Source organism: Canis lupus, chromosome 4 (genome assembly GCF_003254725.2).
Source record: "Canis lupus dingo isolate Sandy chromosome 4, ASM325472v2, whole genome shotgun sequence".
In the NCBI taxonomy this organism is placed as follows: Eukaryota; Metazoa; Chordata; class Mammalia; order Carnivora; family Canidae; genus Canis; species Canis lupus.
The window spans coordinates 51,055,082-51,079,278 of NC_064246.1; the positions used below are offsets into that span (position 1 = coordinate 51,055,082).

Genomic DNA, 24,197 nt, shown 5'->3' on the forward strand with positions numbered 1-24,197 from the left:
ATAAATAAAAAATAAGGGAAATGTTACTACTCCTAGTTTTCTAAAGCATATACATTTTGATATGTTTCTAAAGCATATATACTTTACATATGTGATAAGCTATTATAAGATCAAATAGTTACCCAAATTAATCAAATGAACCCAAATTATTCCTAAGGAAATGTAAAAAATGCAGAAGGACGTGAAGAACATCTCTCTACTTAAGGCAGCCAAAAAAAAAAAAAAAAAAAAGGCACATAAAAGACCAGCCAAAGTATAAACAAAATCCTTCCTTAGGCCATGCTAGAACCAGTGGGCCAGTTTTTATAGCATTGTTCCAAGTGAGAAAGGGGGACCCTATTTTTACATCAATGAAGCAACCAACCTTTTAATGTTCCAGGTTAGTTTTCCAAAGCATCAGCTGAAAATCTGCTCTCCTACCATCTAGATTGGTAATGGATTATAGAAAAGAAAAAGTATGCCTGTGCCAAGGGATATATGGTAAGTGGTCACCATCAGGTGAGAATGATCTGGACCTGCTGAAAACTGAAATTCCAAGTTGTTGGGAAACAACAATGTACTGTTAGCAGTTTAGATTTGCTAGCTGTATCTAAATGTATTTGGTGTTTCTTCACACTCTAAGACATAATGAGGAATCAAGATGACCAGACACCAGGGCTGAGACCAGTGCCTTACCTCCTTTTTTAAACTGCACATTTCCCTCCTCCTTTAGTCTAGTGCTCTCTTCTCTTCTTTTCTGCAAGAGATCCAACAATTATATCATTTCTCACAATATGTTAAAAGTATACAAAAAGGTGAGCTTTCATTAGGCTACTTAATAGGCAGCAACTTGACTTTGTTGTTTTTGTTTTCCAACTTGACCTTTGAGAACTGGGTCAGTTTTATCTAAATCTCAAATAGATATAGAGAAACACATGGCCGTCTGGCTAGTCATCCATTGCATTCTTGATGTTTAAAACACAAAACCTAGGTTTCCTATGTTTACAGCAATTCAGGTATCATTTAATTTCTATTTACTCAAAATCAAACTAAATGACATACCCACTGGCATGCACACCACCATCAATTCAAATTTTTAATCTGCTACTTATTAAATGTGTGTTCGTGGACAAGTTCCAGATCTTTCTAAGCCATGGTTTCTTTATCTAAAAAAATGGGGTTTTATAGTTTTATGGGTTAATGTGATAATATACATAAAGCTTCTAATACAGTGCCTGGCAAAGAGGGGCTCCATAAGTATGAGCTATTACTTTTTTTTTTTTTTTTAAGATTTTACTTATTTATTCATGAGAGACACAGAGGAGAGAGAGGCAGAGACACAGGCAGAGGGAGAAGTAGGCTCCCTGCAGGGAGCCTGATGTGGGACTCCATCCTGGGTCTCCAGGATCATGCCCTGGGCAGAAGGTGGCGCTAAACCATTGAGCCACTCGGTCTGCCGGAGCTATTACTTTTCTGTAAAATTAAAAAATAAAATAAAATAAAATAAAAATAAATAAATAAATAAATAAATAAAGCAAGCAAGCAAGTGGGTTATGTGGCTTAGGGCGTGAAGAAGATATCTGGTATGCCAGCAGAGTGCACTATAGGGAGCAAACTTCATCTGCAGGTTCAGGGCAATATTCTGTCAGCAGACCAACCCTGTGAAGTCTGAAGAAACCCAGACAATCTCTTGCTTCTGAGCTGCTTCTCACAACTCTGAAATTCACACAGATGGCCAAACACCCATTCTACTCAAAGGCGGGCAGAATGAGTGTTACTCTGCCGAGCAAAGATGGCACATGCTGAGTTCTTGTGTGCTTTCAGCCCTGAACATCTTAGCAATATGGTCGGCACAAGCAGAACTGCCAGAAGTGTCAGCCTGCCTCCTTCTGAAAGAGCTTGAAAGAGGAAGGAGGGAGGGAGGGAGGGAGAATGAGAGACAGAGAGAGAGAGAGAGAGAATGAGAGAATGAACCTCCATGAATCTCTTCCTTCATTCTTGGAGCTTCTGACTAAATAAAAACTTTAAAGGAAGGAAATATAGCCAGCAGGGTATTTCATGCACAGGAGAAGCCTGGAGCCTGAACAACTGGTACTCTTAAGATTAGGAACCAAAGTAAAAATATTATGTCTTTGTAGATTTGTAAATATGCTGCTGAGACAAGGGTGTGTCCTAAATACTTTATTGTTACACGCTAGATGATGAATCTCAGTAAAGAAACTAAAAGATGGGTATAAACTGAATCTCATTTTTATAGTATCTACTATGTGCCAGCTGTATGGCAGATACAGTATTTTAGATACAACTTCTGGAACAGAGCTATTCTAAGGGAATGTGAAAAAATAATAAATAAGTAGTAATGGGAATAAAAAAAAGAATATGGTCACATTTATTTAGTATTACCTAGGTCAGAGGTGCTAGGATCATAACGTTCTCTAACGGAAGCTAAAAGACTACATCTTAGGTAAAAAAAAAAAAAAAAAAATTAAAGAGGGAAGATTCACTGGAAAGATATTGGGGGCTCACAGAATCACTGGGAGACCTAAAACACCGGCTTAGAATAAAAAGGGACTCAAGGTAGCTCTGTTAAGTCCAGAAACAAGAAAGCATTATCTTTTAATCTTCTGCAGAGCAAAGGAAATCATCAACAAAAAGAAAAAGCAATCTAATAAATGGGAGAAAATATTTGCAAATCGTGTATCTGAGAAGTGGTTAGTATCTAAAATACATAAAGAACTCATACAACTTAAAAGCAAAAAAAAAAAAAAAAAAAACCCCAATCTGATTAAAAAATGGGCAGAAAATGTGAACAGACATTTTTTCAAAGACAACATATGGATGGCCGACAGGTACATGAAAATACGTTCAACATCATTAATCATCAGGGAAATGAAAACCAAAACCACAATGAAATACCACCTTATACTTGTTAGAATGGTTATTCTAAAAAAGACGAGAAATAACAAGCATTGATGAGGATGTGGAGAAAGGGGAACCCTTGTGCACTGCTGGTAGGAATGTTAATTGGCCTAGTCACTATGAAAAACTATAGGAAGGTTCTTTATTTTTTTTAAAGATTTTATTTATTTATTAATGAGAATACACAGAGGGGGTGGAGAGAGAGAGAGAGAATGAGAGAGGCAGAGACACAGGCAGAGGGAGAAGTAGGCTCCATGCAGGGAGCCTGACATGGGACTCAATCCCGGGTCTCCAGGATCACGCCCCGGGCTGCAGGTGGCGCTAAACCGCTGAGCCACCGGGGCTGCCCAGGAAGGTTCTTTAAAAAATTAAATAGGGGTGCCTGGATGGCTCAGTCGGTAAGCATCTATCTGACTCTTGATCTCAGCTCAGGTCTTGATCTTGGGGTCGTGAGTTCAAGCCCCCCCTCTGGGCTTCATGCTGGGTGTGAGCCTACTTAAAAAAAATTAAAACCAGAACTACCATATGATCTACCTTCTGGGTATTTAGCTGAAGAAAATTTAAAAACTAACTTGAAAAAAAAAATAAAAAGCTAACTTGAAAAGATATATGCACCCTTATGCTCACTGCAGCATTATTTACAACAGCCAAATACGGACACAACTTAAGTGTCTGTCAATGAATGAAGGGATAAAGAAATGGTGGTGCAGCCATCATTTCCAGCCTCTCTCTAGCTGCCACCTTGCATACTCACATCTATGCAACTGCATCTCAGCTGGTCTGCCTGAGTCCCCCTGAACACTAGCCTTAGTCCCCTGCTCAGTCACATTCCCAGTTGAACAAAATTAAAGAAACTATTATGGACCAGGAGAAACTTACCAAACTGTAAGCACACATACACATTGATGGGAAAGGAACTGCTCACTGAAAGAAAGTAGTTCACAGAATGGCTACAGCAGATGATAAAAAACTTCAGTTCTTAAAGAAGCTAACAGTAAACAGTATTTCTGGTATTGAAGAAATGAAAATGTTCACACCAAGGAACACTGATCCACTTTAACAACCCTAAAGTTCAGGCATCCCTGGCAGCAACCACTTTCACTGTTCCAGGCCATGGGGAGACACAGCAGCTGACAGAAATGCTACCTTGTGTCTTACACCAGTTTGGTGAAGACAGTCTGACAAATCTAAGGAGACTGGCTGGAGCTCTGCCCAAACAATCTGTGGATGGAAAAGCACCACTTTTTATTGGAGAGGATGAGGATGATGAAGTTCCAGATCTTGTGCAGAATTTTGATGACGTTGCCAAGAATGAAGCAAACTGAATTGAGTCAACTTCTGAAGAAGACAAAACTTAAAGAAGTTATTGAGAGCTGATATTTTATATTATGACTGTTTTTTAAAATTGTCCATGGATCTGATAAAATCTAGATCTCTAATATCTTTAAGCCCAAGTCCCTTGGACACTGCAGCTCTTTTCAATTTTTGCTTCTATACAATTCATTCTTTGCAGCTAATTAAGGTGAAGAAGCCTGGGAATAAACTTTGAAACAAGGTTAATAGAGTTTTTGCCTCTTAAAAATTGTGTGGTATATGTATACACACACACACACACACACATACACACACACACAATGGGATATAATTCAACCATAAAAAGATGAAATCCTGTCATTTACAACAACACGGATGGATCTTGAGGTGATTACCCCAAATGAAATAAGTCAATGAAAGAAAGACAAATATCTTATCATTTCTCTTATATGTGGGGATCCCTGGGTGGCGCAGCGGTTTAACGCCTGCCTTTGGCCCAGGGCACAATCCTGGAGACCTGGGATCGAATCCCACGTCGGGCTCCCGGTGAATGGAGCCTGCTTCTCCCTCTGCCTGTGTCTCTGCCCCTCCCTCTCTCTCTCTCTTTCTCTGTGTGACTATCATAAATGAATTTTAAAAAAAATTAAAATTTCTCTTATATGTGGAATCTTAACAAAACACAAAAACATCCCAAGCTCATAGATACAGAGAACAGACTGGCAGTTGCTAGAGGCAGGGTTAGGGAGACATGGGTGACAGAGGTATGAAAAAAATAATATTAAAAATTACAAAACAATTTCAATTAAGTAAACTTACAACCTAGGTAATAGCAAACTCATTGCTACTTTTAAATTCATGCACACACACATTATGCATAATTGGCCAATAATGTTCTCATAGTGAAATGAAAAGTTGGTTTGATAGAACATGTATTAATGTCGGGCAGCATATTAGTAAGTTAAAAGAGATCATACAAATAAATGCATAACAGGTCCTAAAGGTCTTTAAAATATTTTAGAAAGGTTATTTCAAAAACAAAAATTCTTTAAAGAACAACTCATCAAGTTACTACAGCTTAAAAGTAATCCTTTAAGAACATTCAGTCTCCTCTGTTTTAACTTTAATTTCAAGCTACTTTCTGATCTATATAATCTGTTCTCCATTGCGAACTCATCAGGAATGTTTTATGAACACAGACTGGCACTCGGACTGCCAGACCAGACTCCTGTGTATGTGTGTGTGTGCAGAATTTAATCATGCTTTGGTAAATTTAGAACATTAAGATACCAGGTAGGCAAAACTTAGACCCAAGATATACCCAGAAGGAATTACTGATAATGGCCAGCCTGAGTAGGCAGCCTGGGAAAAGCTCACAATGTCCTTTTCCCCCTATTTTTTTAAAATTAATTTTGAGTGTAGTTGACATACAATGTTATATTAATTTCAGGTGTATGACATATGTTACATTAATTACAGGTGTATGAAGATTAGGTAAGTTTAAACATTATGCTATGCTCAGTGTCTTTAAAACTAGGTCTAAAAAAAAAAGAAAGAAAGAAAACTAGGTCTAAAAGTTGAACTGGCAAAGGGAAGAGATCCGGAACATATTTCTGAAGCCAATTATTTGAAGGAAGGCATTTTATTTTTTTGGCTGATAATCACAAGTCAGTGGCCCATTAAGCAGTAAACACTGGAAAAGAGCTGCTGCTTCCACAGATTGTGTAAATTGAGGATTAATGCAATTATCAATATCATGCTGAACATCTCCTTGGAAACAGCTAAAAATAGCACTTTCAGGAGAAAGCTGCACTATCTCCCAGCTATGCCAAGAGACAAACTTGATTCCAGTACAAAGACTAAGGTTTATGCTGCTGCTGGAACATTCTCTTTCTCCAAAAGATGGCATGCATATTGTGTAATGTTACTGGAATCCAAAGACAGATTTTACAGCAAATAAGTGTTACTTAGCATGCTAAATGCCAAGAGCATACACACATAAAAGAACTAGTAGTGCTGACATTCAGCAGCATCATAAGGTTCATACCATCCTAGATTCTGGTCTAATGCGGTTAGGAGACCTCTCATGTCTCCACAATGTTTTAAGTACTCTCTATGCCCAATGTAAGGCTTGCACTCATGACCCGAGAGATCAAGAGTCTCATGGTCTACTGACTGAGCCAACCAGGCGCCGTTCCAACAATGTCTTTTAATACATTCCAGGGGCCTCACAGGGAAACATGTGCTCTAGAATATATTTCCATAACAATGGAAACCAAAGAAATCTTACAGGGTTCTTTACTCAATAGTCCTCCCCATCACTGAAAACTCAGGGAGAAAGAGTGACATTCTGCATTATAAATCATCACAAGGGCTGTCAAGGAAAACCCCAACAAGATAATGCTCTTGATGAATGGAGTTTATTTTGTTATTAACACAACTGCAAGTGTTTCTGCCTGGTGCTCAAAATTTAATATAACTTATATCAGTATAGTATTTTACTTCTCAAAATCTAAACTCATTTGCTTTGCAAGGCAATTCTAGATGTGAGTATGAAAGTATTAAACTACCCATTTTATAGGTAGGAAAATCAAGACTCAGAAAGCTCACTTGGTTTTTTTTTTTTTTAAACACTACATCAAACTTCTATTCCACTCTACTCAACCTCATTTCTCATTACCACCCAACACAAGTCCCTCCACTAGACAGTCTGATCTCTATTGTCTCTCAACACCCACCATGCTTATCCTTCATTCCATTCCTTTGTTTATGGATCCCCACCTTAGAATGCCCTTTTTTCTGTATCTTCTTCCCAACTGTCCAGATTTTCCTGTTTTCAAGTCTAGCACAAAGCATATCTTCTCGTCAGAGCCCTTTTGCTTCTTATCCTGCATGATCTTTCTTTGAATACACTGTACATTAGTACCTCTAATTTGGGGATTCAGTTTTGCCTCACAGATTATATATATTAAAAAATATGTCTGTGTGTATGAGATAATTTTTTTAAACATTATTTATTGAGAGAGACAGTGCATGTGCACATCAAGGCAGGGAACAGAGAGAGAGGGACAAGCAGACTCCCTGCTGAGCTGGGAGCCTGATGCCGGGCTCAATCCAGGACCCTGAGATCATGACCTGAGCCGAAGGCAGACACTTAACTGAGCACCAGGTGTGCACATACACACATACATATATATAATAAAACCATCACAGAATGTTTGGAATATTACTTAATGCTTAAATGGTTTCATGGGTACAAAACACTGTGCAGCCCTTAGACCTAGGCAAGAGGGACCCCTGTCCAGGCCCTCAACTAATTGCACCTTTCCTCTCATAGGGCCCTTTTAGACTGTGCTCCAGCATTTCCTGCCTAAGTCTCCCCAGCTCACTTCCAGAAGCTGCATGAGCCTTTGCCTGGGTCTGTCCTAAAGGTGGACTTTGCAGCAAGTGTACATTATGCTCCACATGCAAAACTTCGTACTATGCCTGCTCCAGCCTTGGAATCAGCTATTTCTCCAAGGAGCCCTGGATCCTTTTGGTGGGGAATGGTATTTGGAAAACAAGATCTGGATGCTAGTATGTTTCCCGTTACTAGTGAGTCACTGTTTTTAGGCCCTCTCTGTAAGAAACACAGTAAATACATCTTTGAAGGAGAAAAACACAAAAATCCCACGTCAAAGAATACATACACATGAAATCTTGTATGTAGTCATACAAGTGAACACCACTGGAGTCTTCCTCATCTTTTCCCACAATGAAAACTCTGGTTTCCAATAACAGCAATATATCTACTCATTTGCTCTATCCTAAAACCAACAAAAAAAGTTCTGAGGGTAGTCCGGGTGGCTCAGTGGCTTAGCTCTGCCTGGGTCTGATCCTGGAGACCCGGAATCGAGTCCCACGTCAGGCTCCCTGCATGGAGCCTGCTTCTCCCTCTGCCTGTGTCTCTGCCTCTCTCTCTCTCTCATGAATAAATAAATAAAATCTTAAAAAAAAAAAGTTCTGAAATTACAACATGAATATCAGTACTCTTAACGAACCTACTATGTAAGTTCAAGATTTCATTGCATGAAATGAATGAAGTTCAAACTTCATTCTAAAGTTTCATTCTAACTTTAGAATGTATCCTACTAAGAGTGAACAGCCAGAGTACTGCATCCAAAGTTATTGGAATTATCTTTGCTATGTAATCAATTTGATATAGTTATACTGTTTCTGTAATCTATTTTAAGACTTTCCCCCTTATCCTTTCTGGTTTAATTTTAATATTTTAGTGTGTAAAATATTTACACAGATCAAAACTCACTACTGGGTAGGACTTCTGATGTGGCAAAGTGAAGAGGTTACCAAATCCTCTAATTTAAAAAGCAAATATAAACTGGACAAAATAATCAAAATCAACCATTTCAGTGTCCTAAAAACTGACTAGAAGCTTACAACTAAGTGAGTAACACTCATGAAAAATTATAGAACTTCAGGAAATAACCACGAAATCTGTGGCTTATTTGCAAGGGACTGCTCCTCTTCTTCCTCCCAGCATTTGACACCGTAGTTCTAATACAGCAAGGTAGGCCATGAATAACCAGCAGTTCCACTGTTTGAGAAGGCTGATATGATTCAAAGCAGAAGGTAAAACAATCCATGCCTAGTGGTATTGTCAGTAGTAAGTAGCAATCTGAGTGGTAAGCAAACAGGGAAAGTCAGAGGTTCTACTAATCTGTGGCTACAGCCCTGGCTGGGCAAACTATGGACCCATGGACCAGACAGAAATATAACAGGTAGATAGAAGACACAGAGAAGTACTTGACAAGCTCTTCAAATACCCCTGATGGACTGGATGTAGTGTACATTCTTGGGAAGAATGAAGAGGGCCAAATTTATTTACACACCCTTGTCTTATCAGGAGCCTGTACATATATGCTGAGGAGACACAAGTCCAGCCAGGGCAGAGTTGGAAATTTCCTAAAATTGTAATATACTTCTAAATCCACAAACAAATCAGTAGGTGGAAGCCTTGTTGGTTTGAGGTGTTGGAACATAATCTCTGACCAGTTACTGGCTGACCACTAAGCTGTGCAGAAACAGGAGCAATCCCAAGAAGGCCAAACTTAAAAATAAAAACAAGGACAAAAATAAAACCCAAATGAGCAGACCTGTCAGTGGCCACATATTGCAGGGGAAACAGATTGCACAGCTTAAGTTGAGGTAAATTACTAAACAAACAAGTTGATAAAAAAGCAACAACAAAAATAATACAAGGAGGGTGTGGGAAGATACTAGAATCCAGAGATGCTACAGTATTACTTAAAATGTCGTTTTAACAAAAAATTTTAAGATATCAAAAGAGATAGAAAAGCCTGACCTACAATCAGGAAAAAAAAAAGTTAAGAGGAACATTGAACATTCAGATTTTAGATCTAGCAAAGACTTGAAAGCAGCTATAAATAAATAGGCTCAAAGAACTAAAGGATATTGTGTTTGAAGATTTAAATGAGAGCATGATGACAATAATTTAAAAAACAGAGAGAACCATGATAAAGGGACATAAATTATTTAAAATGAAGAAACAGTTGAAAAGTCCAAAAACTGAAATGAAAAGTTCATAGGAGATTTGAATTGGCATGAAAAATAAGTAAACTTGAAGTGAGAGCAAAAATGAGGGCAGAAAAAGCATAGGAAAAATGAACAGAGCCCTCACAATATGTGATGGGAGTCCCAGAAGAGAAAAAAGGATAAAACAAATATCTGAAGAAATAATGGCTGAAAATTTCAAAATTTTTATGAAAAATATTAATCTAAAGATCCAAGAAGCTCAATGAACCACAAGTACATAGATCCATACCTAGAGACACCAGAGCCAAACTGTTAAGACAAAGACAAAGAGAAAATCTGAATGCAACAGGAAGAAAACACTTATCAGGTATAGAAGAACAACAAAACTATTAGTGTTATCTGATTTCTCACCAAGAGGCCAGAGGCAGTTGTGATAACATACTCAAAAATGCTGAAAGAAAAAAAACTGTCAACCAAGAATTAGATATGCAGCTATACCTCAAAATGAAGGCAAAATAAAGACATTCATGGATAAAGACAAAATGTGCTTCTACCAGACCTGCCTTACTAGACGTACTAAGGGAAATCCTTTGGACTGAAAGGAAGTAACACCAGATAGTAACTCAAATCTACACAGAGAAATGAAAAGCATTAGAAATGGTAAATACATAAAAGGCTCTATAAATATATTGTTTTCTCTTTTCTTAAAGATTTATTTCTTTGAGAGAGAGTGCGTGCATGCACATAAGTGGTAGGAGCAGAGGGAAAGGGAGAGAAAATCTCAATCAGACTTCACGCACAGCATGGAGCCCAATGCAGGGCTTGATCTAACAATCTGAGCTGAAACGAAGAGCTGGACACTTAACCAACTGCACCACCCCAGTGCCCTATTTTCTCTCCTAATTTCCTTAAGAGACAAAAAGATTATACAGTAATTATGATATGGTTGGGGTTTTTTTTTTTTTTTTTGGTTGGGTTTATAACATATATTGATAACACGTATGTGGCAATGGTAGCACAAAGGAGGGGGAGGAAATGGAATTACACTGAATCAAAATTTCTATATTTTACTGGAATTATGTAATATTAAACTAGACTGTAATAAGGTGCATAATGTAATCCACATAGCAACCACTAAAAGAATTTAGCTAAAAAAGTTTAAAAATTAGAAATGTTAAAATGAAAAAAAAAATGTTAAAATGGTACACTAAAAAATTATCAAATATAAAAGAAAGCACTACATTTTTTCATCTTTAAAAATTAAATTTTAATTTTGAAATATTTTTATCCCCTTGCTATCAGGAATTAAGGCACTTGAAAAGATGACACTGCTCTAGAACATGTCATCTAGTCCCAGAGATTTCATCTCTAGTCATTTTGAGACCTATGTTAAAAAAAACCTTTACCTCACTGAATCAGGGACTTACACCACAGATCTTTAGTTGTTCTTCTATACATAATCTAAGGCCATTTTCCATTGAATTAGTAAAATGTGTCCTTTGCTGATGGATCAATTCAATTTGCAAATGTTTAAAATCTATTCTTTGCCTTCACAAATACAGGTATGCTCAGGATCTTTAATTTTATTTTCCAGGGAATGATTTTCTTGGCTCACAGGGCAAAAGAATTTTTCTTTATTTTCTTTTCTTTCTTTAAAGATTTTTTCTTTCTTTCTTTCTTTCTTTTTTTTTTTTTTAAATTATTTTTTCATGAGAAACACACAGAGAGAGAGAGAGAGAGAGAGGTAGAGACACAGGCAGAGGGAGAAGCAGGCTCCATGCAGGGAGCCTGATGTGGGACTCAATCCCGGGACTCCAGGATCACGCCCTGGGCCGAAGGCAGGTGCCAAACTGCTGAGCCACCCAGGGATTCCCCCAGGGCAAAGGAATTTCATATGATATAGAAAATTATACTTAGTGATAAAAGAACTTTGAAATATTATATTGCAAAACACCATCCCGACAACACATTTCTATACTTTAATCAATCCTTCAGTTATTTTTAAATCTCATTACCACCACAATCTTCCAGTGGTGATCCAACCTAAGTGTAATTTTTTTTTTTTTAGTAGGCTCCATACCCAGCATGGAGCCCAATGCAGAGCTTGAACTCATGATCTTGAGACCAAGACCTGAACTAAGATCAAGTTGGATGCTTAAGCAATTGAAACATGCAGGCGCCCCTAAATGCTAAACTAAGATTTTAATTGATAATCTGACAAAAAAGTAGGAGGTGAGCATTTGGAAAAGGATACAAACTTAGTCCAAGTTGATATTAAAATATAATTAAATTGTTGAGGCAAAGATGGACTTTTAAAAATGTTGTTTGGGGGCTTGAGTGTTGTTTGGCCTTGAGTGGCTCAGTGATTGAGCGTCCGCCTTCAGTTCAGGTTGTGATCCTGGAGTCCTGGGATCAAGTTCCACCATCAAGCTCGCCTCAGGGAGCCTGCTTCTCCCTCTGCCTGTGTCTCTGCCTTTCTCCCTTTCTCTCTGTGTCTCTCATGAATAAATAAAATCTTTTAAAAAATTTTTTAAAGAAAATGATGTTAGGAAAATCTGGTAGTCATCTGGAAAACAATAAAATTAGAATATATTTCACACCTTACACAATAGATTCCAAGGATATTGGAGGTCTACATGTAATAAGTGAAATCATACGTAATGGAAGAGAATATAGGTGAATTCCTCTTTAATCTCTGTGAGGAATAGCTTTCTGTAATTCAAAATTCTGGAGAATTTAAATTGATACAATTTTCATCTTGGTGTAAACTGGCAAAAATATCAGAAGGTACTCTTCATTCCTTTATTAATCATCAAACCACTACCTTGTCCTGGACTAGGGAATAGTCCATATAGTTAAGATCAGTGAATACAAATGAAACAAGTTAGAGGTTTTAAGTGTATAGCCCTTCTATCATTAAATGACAAAAACCTGAATTAAATACATTTTTATAAATTCTCTTAATGATCCTGAGTGACCATGTGTTTATTAACAGACAACAGGGAGAAAACCAAAAGGTTTACACCAGCAAGTCAATTTCCATATTGTAAATCTATCAGCAGCTCTCTGCTTCCCTCTGCAGTTTTGCAAAGTAATTGCTACAAAATAAAAAGTGTCAAGCAGTGTAGACAGAGATCAACCACAGCTGGGTCAAAATAGAGTGTTAAAAGAAAAGCTACATACTTGCTAAAGGGCTGGAAAATGGAGGCACATAAAACAAAACTTTTCTGCTTTGCTCTTATCCAGAGTGGGATGAAAAAACTACACACTTAAAGAGCTAGAGATACCTGTCCTACAAAGCATCCTGAAGGGAATTCCTTTGCCATTAAAAAGGAAAAGCTTCAGTTTTGTTTTCTTTGAAATCAGAATCATTTGCTTCACACACACAGATACATTTTTTCTTTCCACAAGTCACTCTTAGAAACCCTCTAGGGAGTCTGGAGGGAGGCTCTCTGGATTGAAGCTGTAGTTAGAACCTGACCTCTCATTAAGTCCCATATTTGTTAGCAAAGATGACTGCTCTATGAGGAACTAATTTTGGAAATATTTCCATGGTTCTTAGCTCAAAAAATTCTATTTCCCAAAATTCAACTTAATAGAAATAATTTCCTTATTTAGCGCTGCTTAAATTCTGCCCAACAAGTCTTTTTTAGATGTCAAGCACAGATGAGGGTAAAAAAAAAATCCCATTGGTAAACTTTTCTTTTGATATCAGATGCAGTTAGTATACTAGGTACACTTGTGTTTTGGAAGCTTGGTGGTATGTCAATCTGGCTTCCTATTTCACAAAGAGTGGCCACAGTTCTACTTGTATCAAAATGACCTGGGGATGCTCATTAATAAAGCAGATTCCTGGCTGCCACCTACAAGTCTGTGCTATCAGATAATTCCCAGGACTTTGTATGATTAATAAATTTCCTGTGACTCAGGCAAAATAAAGTTTAAGAACCAGTGATCAGGGATCCCTGGGTGGCGCAGCGGTTTGGCGCCTGCCTTTGGCCCAGGGCGCGATCCTGGAGACCCAGGATCGAGTCCCACATCGGGCTCCCGGTGCATGGAGCCTGCTTCTCCCTCTGCCTGTGTCTCTGCCTCTCTCTCTCTCTCTGTGACTATCATAAATAAATTAAAAAAAATTAAAAAAAAAAAAAAAAAGAACCAGTGATCATAAACATAAAGTGATCTTCCTTAATAAACACAGGGAAGACTGAATGCCACTTTAACTGGTTCATCAGTAAACAAACCACAATTATCCCACAAACTTACAAATGTTTTGGAGTAAACATTTTGGAAATATTATTTCCCCTGACTTAAACTCAAGATCAGAAATCTAAGGTTCCTTCCAATTCTTAAATTCTAGGACTTTATTTGATCACTTGTCAAGAGTGTTCATTGAATTCAGTACTAATAAACTTCAAAATTAATAAATTTGGCAATCTTAGTTCAAAAGGATGCCCATTAGAAATGAAATGAAAGGGAAACAACAAATCAGAAGTTTTCTCATAAGGTTAACAGAAGATGCAAACCACTATAGAAGTTACTGAAAACTTTCGGGAAGCAACCAAGAGAATGATCCCTGCAAACATGCCCACTGTTAGTGGCAACATTGAAAACAATTATGAAAATAATGCAATGAGGTAGCAGAAACATGGAAATTAAAAGGATTAAGTACTGTAGGATTTAGGAAAAATGAGAGATAGGGAAAGAACCGATAAAGAACTTCTGTTCCAAATCAATACTTCAATAATGGTTCCTTGTTAAACATAAACCATCTTGAAGGAAAGAACAATCCTTTATGTTTTCAGAATAAGGGAAATGTTTTAAAATTCCAGAAACCTTGTGCTCTGAATACATGTTCACCAAGCAACAAGCTTTTTTTTTTTTTCCTTTAAAGATTTATTTGAGAGAGAGAGAGAGAGAAAGCCGGGGAGAGCGACAGAGGGAGAAGCAGACTCCCTATGGGGCAGGGAGCCTGGTGTGGGATTCGATCCCAGGGCCCTGGAATCATGACCTGAGCCAAAAGCAAACATTTAACTGACTGAGCCACCAAGGTGCCCAGCAACAGATTTTTGTATCCCTTACTTAAAGGGATCTATGTATATACCCATTTGCAAATGAATACCACGTGCAAACAATTGGCAGGACAGAGCAAACCCATTAAAATGACTAAATCTGCATTTTGGCTTACAAATAAACTTTTTCATTTACATCAAGAATTAAATCACTAGGGACGCCTGGGTGGCTCAACGGTTGAGCATCTATCTGCCTTTGGTTCAGGGTGTGATCCCGGGATCCGAGAGGAGTCCCGCATCAGGCTCCCTGTGAGGAGCCTGCTTCTCCCTCTGCCTATGTCTCTGCCTCTCTGTGTATCTCTCATGAATAAATAAAATCTTAAAATAAACAAATAAATAAATCACTAGAGCTCTAAGGAACTCAAAGTCCCAATGTCTTCTCCTCTGTATTTGTAAATGGTATTCATCAACCCAGTAGCTGAAGCCAAGGAATCATGCTAATACCTTCTCCCCTTGCGTGAAATATTCTCCTCTCAGACTGTCACACACTTGACTCCTTTTTCCCTTCAAGTCTTTGCTGATACACAACCTCTCGTCACTTCATCTTATTTTTAAAAAATATCTTTCAACTAGAATACAGCTGCTATGAGAGAAGAGAAACCCTCTTATCTTGTTTACCACTGTATCCTTAAGAGCCTCAAATAATGACTAACATGTGGAAGAAGTGCAAACACTTCCAGAATAAATGAATGAGATAAACTGTAACTTGTAAGATCAATTTTTGGCTCTTACAGCCCAGATAATCATACCATTTATTCAACAGCTATTTAATGAAGGCCCCAAGACAGAGGTCCTCAAACTTTAGCGAAATGTAAGAATTACCTAGGGAATTTATACATGAGGCCTAAACTCCATGGTGACAAGTTGCCCATAAAAGCTGATTCGATTATAGGATCAACAGCACTACAATGTTGTATGTTCCACAGGTCCCCATACTATAAAGCACCTTTGCATCTGATATTATAGCAACAATTCTCATCTGCGACCAGATTTGTCCTTACTTCAGCCAAGCCTTTGAGAATCACTTATTTGTGTCACAGATCTAGTACATCTCAAATGTCCCCTGAAATTCCATTGCTCTGGGTGGTCATGTGAATATTTAAGTTTTGTTTTTGTTTTTAAGATTTTTATTTATTTATTCATGAGAGACAGAGAAAGAGAGAGGCAGAGACACAGGCGGAAGGAGAAGCAGGCTCCCCATGGGGAGCCTGATACAGGATTCCATCCTAGGTCCTGGGGATCATGACGTGAGCCAAAGGCAGACATTCAACCACTGAGCCACTCAGGTGCCCCAGACATTTAAGTTTTCACAAAAGATTAGGATATACACGCACACATATACAGTGCTTTTCTTAAGAGATTTTACCTGTTTTTTAAAAATCTTAACTGCCTTCCTCTTCCATTACTTCTTTTTTTTGTTTTTGCCTCCACCCCTCCTCCTCTCCATTACTCTTGATTTATGAATTCTGCTGAGAACTGGAACTTCTCTTGAGCCCGGATTATCTTCTCAGCCACAGGGTTGGTCAAGTCAGCTTGAATAACAGGCTTTAGCTATTGATACTTGATTCTGCCTGAAGAGGAACACTTAGCAGATCCTATTATAACATTTCTTTCCAAATCCTCAAAGGTCAGCTTCATGTGCTGTTTGGTAAAAAGCCTATGTTGGTTGTAAAGAATCAATTTTTATTTATTTATAGTCTCAAAACAGAATAACCTGCATTGTTGTTGGTTATAAATGTAACAAGTGCTTCATGTAAAAAAAAAAAAAAAAAGTGGAGAATGAGCAAAATAGGTGAAGGGTATTAAGAGGTAAAACTTTCAGTTATAAAATAAGTCATGGGGACAAAAAGTACAGCATAGGGGATACAGTCTATATAATACTGTAATAACTTTGTATCCTGATAGATGGTAAGCATTATCATGGTAAGAAATACACAATTATCATAACACTATGTAGTACACCCAAAAAGTAATACAATATTGTATATCAACTATACTTCCAAAAAGTATATTAAATATAAATAAAAATTCCCCAATAATCATACCACATATCTTTCCAAACTTTTATGTATGAACATATTTTCACATAGGTTTCTAACTTAAAAGGAATCATCCTATAACCTGCTATATAGGTTATAGCATCCTATAACCTGCTATAAAGGAAAAACACCTCTTGTGTGTCTCCTTTACTGTTAATACTCACATGGAACCCTATGTGCAAAGTTCCCCCACACCCAGCAACTCCAACTCTACAGTTGCTGTCCTGCAACTTAACTCAATTTGGACATGATCCACCTAGAGACAGCATCAGATCCTACAAATTAAGAGCTCCATCCCACCCGACTGGCCCAAACCCCACCCCTACTTCAGATGCCAAATGCAAGTCCAGGTTGTCACCTCTGCTTTTGACTCATGGGCTATAAATTGGAAGTTCCTATGACCTCTTCCTCAAGTGCAATTAAATTGCTAAAGAAGCTCATAGAACTCAGAAAAGTAGTTTACTTATTAGATTATCAGTTTATTCTAAAGACTATAACTCTGGGAATAGGCAAATAGAAGAGATGCATAGGACAAGGTTTGTGGGAAGGGGCACTGAGCTTCCATGACCTCTGGGTGTGCCATCCTTGCACTTCCACATGTTCACCCAACTTGGAAGCTCTCTGAACCCTTCTTTAAGGTTTTTTTTTTTTTTTTTTAAGATTTTATTTATTTATTCATGAGAGAGATGCAAAGACATAGAGGGAGAAGCAGGCTCCCCAGGGGGAGCCCCATGTGGGACTCGATCCCAGGACTCCAGGATCACGGCCTGAGCCAAAAGCAGATGCCCAACCACTGAGCCATCCAGGTGTCCCTCCTTAGGGTTTTTACTGTAGGTTTTAGTACATAAGCACGATTGGTCAAATCACTGGTCATGAGTGATTAACTCAACCTCCAGCCCAGTCCCTTTCTCAGAGGTGGGGGTGGGCTAGGTGGCGCTGAAAGCTTCAAACTCTGAAAACCAGACCTCATCCTTAGGGGCCTTCCAAAAGTCACCTCATGTGTGGTTGAAAGGGGATTGTTATAAATAAAAAAATATATACCCTTATCTCTTATTAGGCAATTCCAAGGGTTTTAGGAACTCTGTGCCAGGAACTGGACAAAAACCAAATACATATCCATATCTCTTATTATAAGCCATATTATCACACCTGTTTAAATCATTTAACATTACAGGCATTTCTTCCATGTCAACATTAAGACTTATCTTTCTAATGACTGCATAATACGCTACCTCATAAAAATGGCAAAAATATTTAAAGTAATACCCTCTGTTGAACATCATTTCTAATGTTCAAAATTATAAATGATGCTGCAACACATCTGTACACATTATATAAACATCTGTACACAACTCTAACTCCTTAAAATAAATCATTAAAAACAGTCAGGTTTAGTTGCGCTGCCCAATATGGTAAACACTAGCCACATGTGACTATTTAAATTAACTGAAATAAAAAATTTTGAAATTCAGTTCCTCAGCTCTACTAGTCACATTTCAAATACTCCAGCTGATGACAATTATTAATATGTGGTAGCTGATGGCCAGTAGGCAACCGTATTGAACAGAGTAGATATAGAACATTCCCATCACTGCAGAAGGTTCTATTGATAGCCCTGGTCTAAAGAAACATCCATATAAAAATTTGATACCTGTATCCCACAGAAATGATATAACACTTTAAACTCTTGAAATTAGTATACGCACTCCTACATCCTCTCATTGACGGTATCAGCTAACTATATGAGACATAGTGCTTTAATTTGCCTTTAAAAATTATCAGTGAGGGGAAACCTGGGTGGTTTAGTCTGTTGAGCCTCTGACTCCTGGTTTCAGCACAGTTTATGATCTCAGGGTTGTGAAACTGAGCCTCATATAGTGCTCTTTGGTTGGTGGGGAGTCTGCTTGATGATTCTCTCCCTTTGCCCCTCCCCCTCCTTGAGTGCGCATGTTCTCTCTCTCTCTCTCTCTTTCTCTCTCTCCAAAATAAATACATAAACCTTTAAAAAAATTAGTGAAGCTGCAAGTCTTCACATTTTTTGGCTCTGTTTACTTTGTTGCTATTGAATTATCTCAACTTTGTCTATTTTAAAAGAAATCAAAGCTATCCTGTTTCAGATCACCTACAAAACCAAAACATATGTGCAGTGAAGAGACATTTCTTCATCTATTTTGCTGGTTTCCTAAGAACTTTATAAAGATATTTATCAAGATGCCATAAAAATAACTAAGAATACCACCACAATTACATAAAGGCAGTCTGTACACTCATGAGATTGTTTCCTTAGTGGAGTTATAACAATGGCTAATACCACAGCACATTGTTTCTACGAGGTATTGTTACAAATTTTTGAATTAAGCTATGAAAACATGAGTTGATATACAAATATAAAATATAAAATGTTTATATTTGAAAAGTGATTTTATTTACACAAAAGTCTGGAATTCAAGAAACCAACCTAACGGGAATTAGAACAGTAGGTCTGTGGGTTGGTAGAGGTGGAGGGAATGAACGAGTGGTAAAGCATACGAAGGGAGATTCTGGAATGATGGAGATGTTCTGGATCCTAATAAGGGTGAGTTGCACAGGTATATATAGTTGTTAAGACTCCCTGAACTATACACAGAACTAACAGTTTCACTATATGGAAGTTACATCCTAATTTTTAAAAGGAAGAAAAAAGTTTAATAGGCATTGCGCTATTTAGAATATTCAACTTATAGGTAATAAAAGTAATTATTTTAAATACTTATAGAACTTAAATGTGATTCCTGGTCAGGAAACACAGTTTTAGTAAATTGGGGAATGGAAAGCAGAGTATGTAATATCTAGAGCCAAACCACACAACTATCAAGCCAATGGAACTGTAGAAAATTCACTATCAGGACAAAATGTATTAAGGTATCAGAAAAGCACTGCTAACATTTCAACACAGACATTTAATCAACATTTCTAAAAAGCCTGCACCAGGGAAATGAAAACTGAACCAAACCCTTTCTGGAAAATCATTTCCCTAATTATCAAAGAGTATGTGATTTAATTTTCTGAGCCATTTCTGCTGAGGTAGTTTATGAAATTGGCTCTTCTTTGCCCTTTATTTTTCTCTTCTGGCAGCACACATTAGCACAAAAGCTAATACATGCATGTTAAAACTAACAGGCTTGAAAATTAAAAATGCCTAAGGAAAGACAAGATGTTCCTCTCCATGTCACATTACCTCCCCACTCCCACTGTTACAATGCACATTTAGTATCCCGGCCCAATATCAAAATAGCATAAGCTGTTTAGTGAGTGAGTTCTTCAGAAGCCAAGGCTACAAATCTCATTCAAGTTCTTTGCAGACAAGCTCAGTTGTTACGGTAACTCTTCAGATAGCCTTGCTTATGGGATGAGAAGGAAGGATACATGGGGGATACCAAGACTTCTGTCTCCAAAAGTGAAGGGTTGCCCAGGTAAGGATATGTCCCAGGGGCAAAGAAGCAGGAAAGTGGACATTTTATTAGCGTATCTGCTTTGTAGAAAGACAGCTATTTTTGTTACTAAATTCAACATTATATTTAAGAATCAAACAGATCTAGGTTTGAAAATCAGTTCTGCCATTTACTAGATGTGTGATCTCAGGCAAGTTACTAAGTTCTTTTCTTTTGTGGGGAAAGTATGTATGAACAGTATGTTCCATAGGTGTGTTGTGAAGATTACATGAAAACACAAATAATTTCATAAGCTCAGTGTCTGGCATTATTATAGGTGCTTAACAAATGATAACTACTATCCCACATGATTCTGTTCCTCAAGAACATTATGTAAATAATGCAGGCCCTAGTCACTGCACTCTGCACCAAACCACCACTAGGATATTCAGGCAGTCATCTGTTGCTATTAAGGAATTAACACAAATAGACAGCATACCATAATTCTAAAGTCTAACAAGTGTCCCATAAAGGAATGGAATTTCAGCAACCAACAATCAATAAAGACTTTTTTTTTTTAGAGGTGGGGGTGACGAGTGGGAGAGAGAGATAATTTTTAAACAGACTCTACGCCCAGCTCGAAGCCCAACTCAGACCTCGATGTCACGACCCTGAGATAATGACCTGAGCCAAAATCAAGAGTCGGACACTTTAATGGACTAAGCCATCCAGGTGCACAGATAGCATTTTTTTTTTTTTGAGAGCTAAAAGCTATATATAGGTGCTAGAAAATAAATTATATAAGATAGACATAAGAACTCAATATTGACCAACAAAAAAAAAAAAAGAAAAAAAAGAAAAAAAAAAGAAAGAAATCTGCCAAGCAGACAGTGAATGCTTCCTTGCCATGATACTGATTTATCTTAGCTCCATCACTAATGAAGCAACAAGGACACAGATAGGCAAGTAACTCTTTACCACATGATGCAATCTGTGTTTTAGTAGCAGCCACATTTATTCACTTTAAAAAGCAGTTTATGCGGCAGATCATGCACAATAAATATTTACCTGTTTCTCCTCTTCTGGCATGTTTTTTTCCAGTTCTATTAGGTATTCTTCATCAAGTTCAGAGGAATTCACATTATCATCAGGTTTGTTCTCAACCTTGTCCACTCCTGGCTCCTCCTTTTCAAATGAGGCACTAGAGTCATGAAAACACTCTTCTCCCTGGTCTTCTTCCTGAGAATGAGCCTCAACATCTTTGAGCAGCTTGTTGTGAAGATGGTGATCTTTGGGATCAGAAACTGGAGGACTAGCACACTCTGCTTCCTGGTGATCTGTAACTTTCAAACCATTGAAGAGATCCTCTGGAACACTACAGTTTTCTGACTTCTCCCCCATGCTGTATCAGTGAGGGAAGTGAAGCTGAAGCTCTGGGGAAAGAGAAAATATGTTAGGTAATGGTGCTTATACAGTTATCTACCACTTTCCAAAAGTCTGCCTTATTCCACTTAGCTTTTAACAGAGACCTACGTTAGTATGGTTACAGTTTCCAAAAAAGTGAAAATCCCCTTCAGTTTTCTTTCAATTAGTGAAAACAGGTAAATATTCATGTAGGTCTTTCATAAACGGAAAGTGGTAGAACTCCACCTTTTGGAAAATGGGGGTAGGGGTGCATGTGGATAATGTGGATAATCTTTGCTTTAGGCCATTTCAGCTCAGGAAAGGCTTGACAAGAACACTCAACTTTTGCATAGCAGAGGAAACTTGTTTTTTAAAAAAAAATCTGGGGATCCCTGGGTGGCGCAGCGGTTTGGCGCCTGCCTTTGGCCCAGGGCGCGATCCTGGAGACCCGGGATCGAATCCCACATCGGGCTCCCGGTGCATGGAGCCTGCTTCTCTCTCTCTCTCTCTCTCTCTGTGTGACTATCATAAGTAAAATAAAAATTAAAAAAAAAAAAAAATCCAGGGGCAGTCCCGGTGGCTTAGCGGTTTAGTGCTGCCTTCCAATCGGGGCCTGATCCAGGAGACCTGGGTTCGCGTCCCACGTCGGGCTCTCTGCATAGAACCTGCTTCTCCCTCTGCCTGTGTCTCTGCCTCTCTCTCTCTCTCCATCTCTAATAAATAAATAAAATCTTTAAATAAAATACAATTAAAAAAAATCCGGGATGCCTCGGTGGCTCAGGTCAGAATTCCTGTGTCCTGGGATCGAGTCCGCACTGGGCTCCCCACGGGGAGCCTGCTTCTCCCTCTGCCTAGGTCTCTGCCTCTCTCCCTGTGTCTCTCATGAATAAATAAAATCTAAAAAAAAAAAAAAAAATCCTATTACATATAAACTTCTGCATCAAAACCCAAAACATAGCCTAACTTCCTGTCACTGAAATTTATTATAAAAAAAACTGGTTATCGTAGGTTCATAATGCCAAATTTTTACTGACACTCCTTTCAGAATTTCATATAAGCAACGGGAGACTGTTTTGTTTTTTTGTTTTGTTTTGTTTTGTTTTGTTTTCTACGGGAGACTGGTTTTAATGTGGCTCTTCCTCTTTCCACTGCTCGAATTTTGCCGGGGTAGCCAAAACACAGGCATAAACTATTGTTTAACGGCAAGAAGAAAATGAAACGTCCCTAATCTTTATTCGGAATTAATAGCCCGCTCGTAAATTTAAAAAATGCAGGCCTGTCTTTCCAGTACCACCGTATGAAGCTCAAGAGTAAGTTTCTGATGGAGCTCGGAACCCTGAGGGTCAACTTTACCCAAACGTGTGTTGTAGAGCCAACGCAGGTCACAGTGGAATGGGAATCTGGTCCTCCTCGGGGTCCCCGCGGGGTCGGCCGCAGACACTAAGAGCGGTTCTCAATCCTGGCCAGACATCATAGCCCTCGGGAGGCTTTGGCAAGTCCTGCTGCCCAAACCGTATCCTCCGCGGGCTCTGACTCACCGGTCTGGCGCAGGCCCAGAGGGCACCTGTGCTTTTAAAGGGCAGCCCAGGGGACCCTACTGTACCCCGCTGAGGACCGCGGCTGCACCAGCTGAGTCAGACCGCCAGCAGCCCCGCCCCCCCACCCCCCTCGTCGCGGCAAAATCACGCCAACAACCCCTGTGCCGCGACACGGGCCCGAATTCGTCCCAGCTCGCCCCAAGAGAACTTCAAGCAGCAAAATCTTAATTAAGACTTGGCTTCCACAGCAATGTTTTGTTTCTCTCTGCTCCCGGGTCTACCGTGAGAACGCGAGTTTGGGCCGCAGGGCTAAGCCAGGGCCCCCCCTGCGCCTCCCAACGGCTCGTCCTCTACCTGAGTCCCTCCCAGCCAAAGCGGACGGAGCCAGGCAGCTACTCACAGGTCCCCTGCTCCTCGCGTCTTCACCTTCCCAGCCTCCGGGATCTTCTATATCCGCTCCGTCAAGTGCACTTCCCTCGGCGCCAACCAATGGCGTCGCTGCTGGCAAAGCATCCTGGGAAATGTAGTGGAAGCCTCGGGGAGAGAGCGCGTTGCTGTCGCGTGATGTGACGCCATTGTACGGACGGAATTGCAAGTGTCGGTTGCCATTTTGGGTTACGGCAAGACTCCGCCTTCCTCTGCGCGGAGGAAAAAGAGGCTGCGTCCGGGCTGTTACTTTTTACTCCTCTCTGACTTCTGAAGCTGGCCATGCAGAGGGGAATCTTGAAGCATAAACCTTGTCCAAAAGTTTGCTCAAAGTGTGCCTTTCAAGGGGCCCATTACTAGATCAAAACAGTTTTCATAATAATATTAAGTTGCTATTTGCCTTTTCCACCCTCCTTTCATGAATATACTGTTTTCCAGGGGATGTTGTCATGTGATCGCGCAATGGCTTGAATGTAGAGGGAGCTTTGAGAATCCAGCTGTCTTCTATTAAGACGGATATTTGCATAAATGTAAAACAATGCCACTCTT

At 38.9% G+C, this 24,197-nt stretch overlaps 1 protein-coding gene, 1 long non-coding RNA gene and 1 pseudogene across 4 annotated transcripts in view; 2 read left to right on the forward strand and 1 right to left on the reverse strand.

The window, feature by feature from the left end:
- Positions 1-8,142, forward strand: part of LOC112651850 (uncharacterized) — a 30,568-nt gene extending 22,426 nt beyond the window's left edge. The window contains exon 3 of the long non-coding RNA XR_004815408.2: positions 7,547-8,142. This is a non-coding gene — a long non-coding RNA (uncharacterized LOC112651850). The remainder of the gene's footprint in view (positions 1-7,546) is intronic.
- The window catches only part of TTC1 (tetratricopeptide repeat domain 1), a 47,004-nt gene extending 23,044 nt beyond the window's left edge, over positions 1-23,960 (reverse strand). Inside the window, exons 1-3 of one of the 3 annotated variants that reach the window (XM_025435165.3) lie at positions 23,623-23,960; positions 21,349-21,713; positions 676-736 (exon numbers count right to left, since the gene is read on the reverse strand). In XM_025435165.3, coding sequence (XP_025290950.1) covers positions 676-736; positions 21,349-21,681 — 394 coding nt within the window. In that variant the 5' untranslated portion in view covers positions 21,682-21,713; positions 23,623-23,960. Of the gene's footprint in view, positions 1-675; positions 737-21,348; positions 21,714-23,037; positions 23,307-23,576 lie in introns of those variants that run through there. The other 2 variants (XM_025435166.3, XM_025435167.3) reach the window with 2 other exon arrangements.
- Positions 733-4,429, forward strand: LOC125754980 (transcription factor BTF3-like; annotated as a pseudogene).
- Positions 23,961-24,197: the final 237 nt, after the last annotated feature.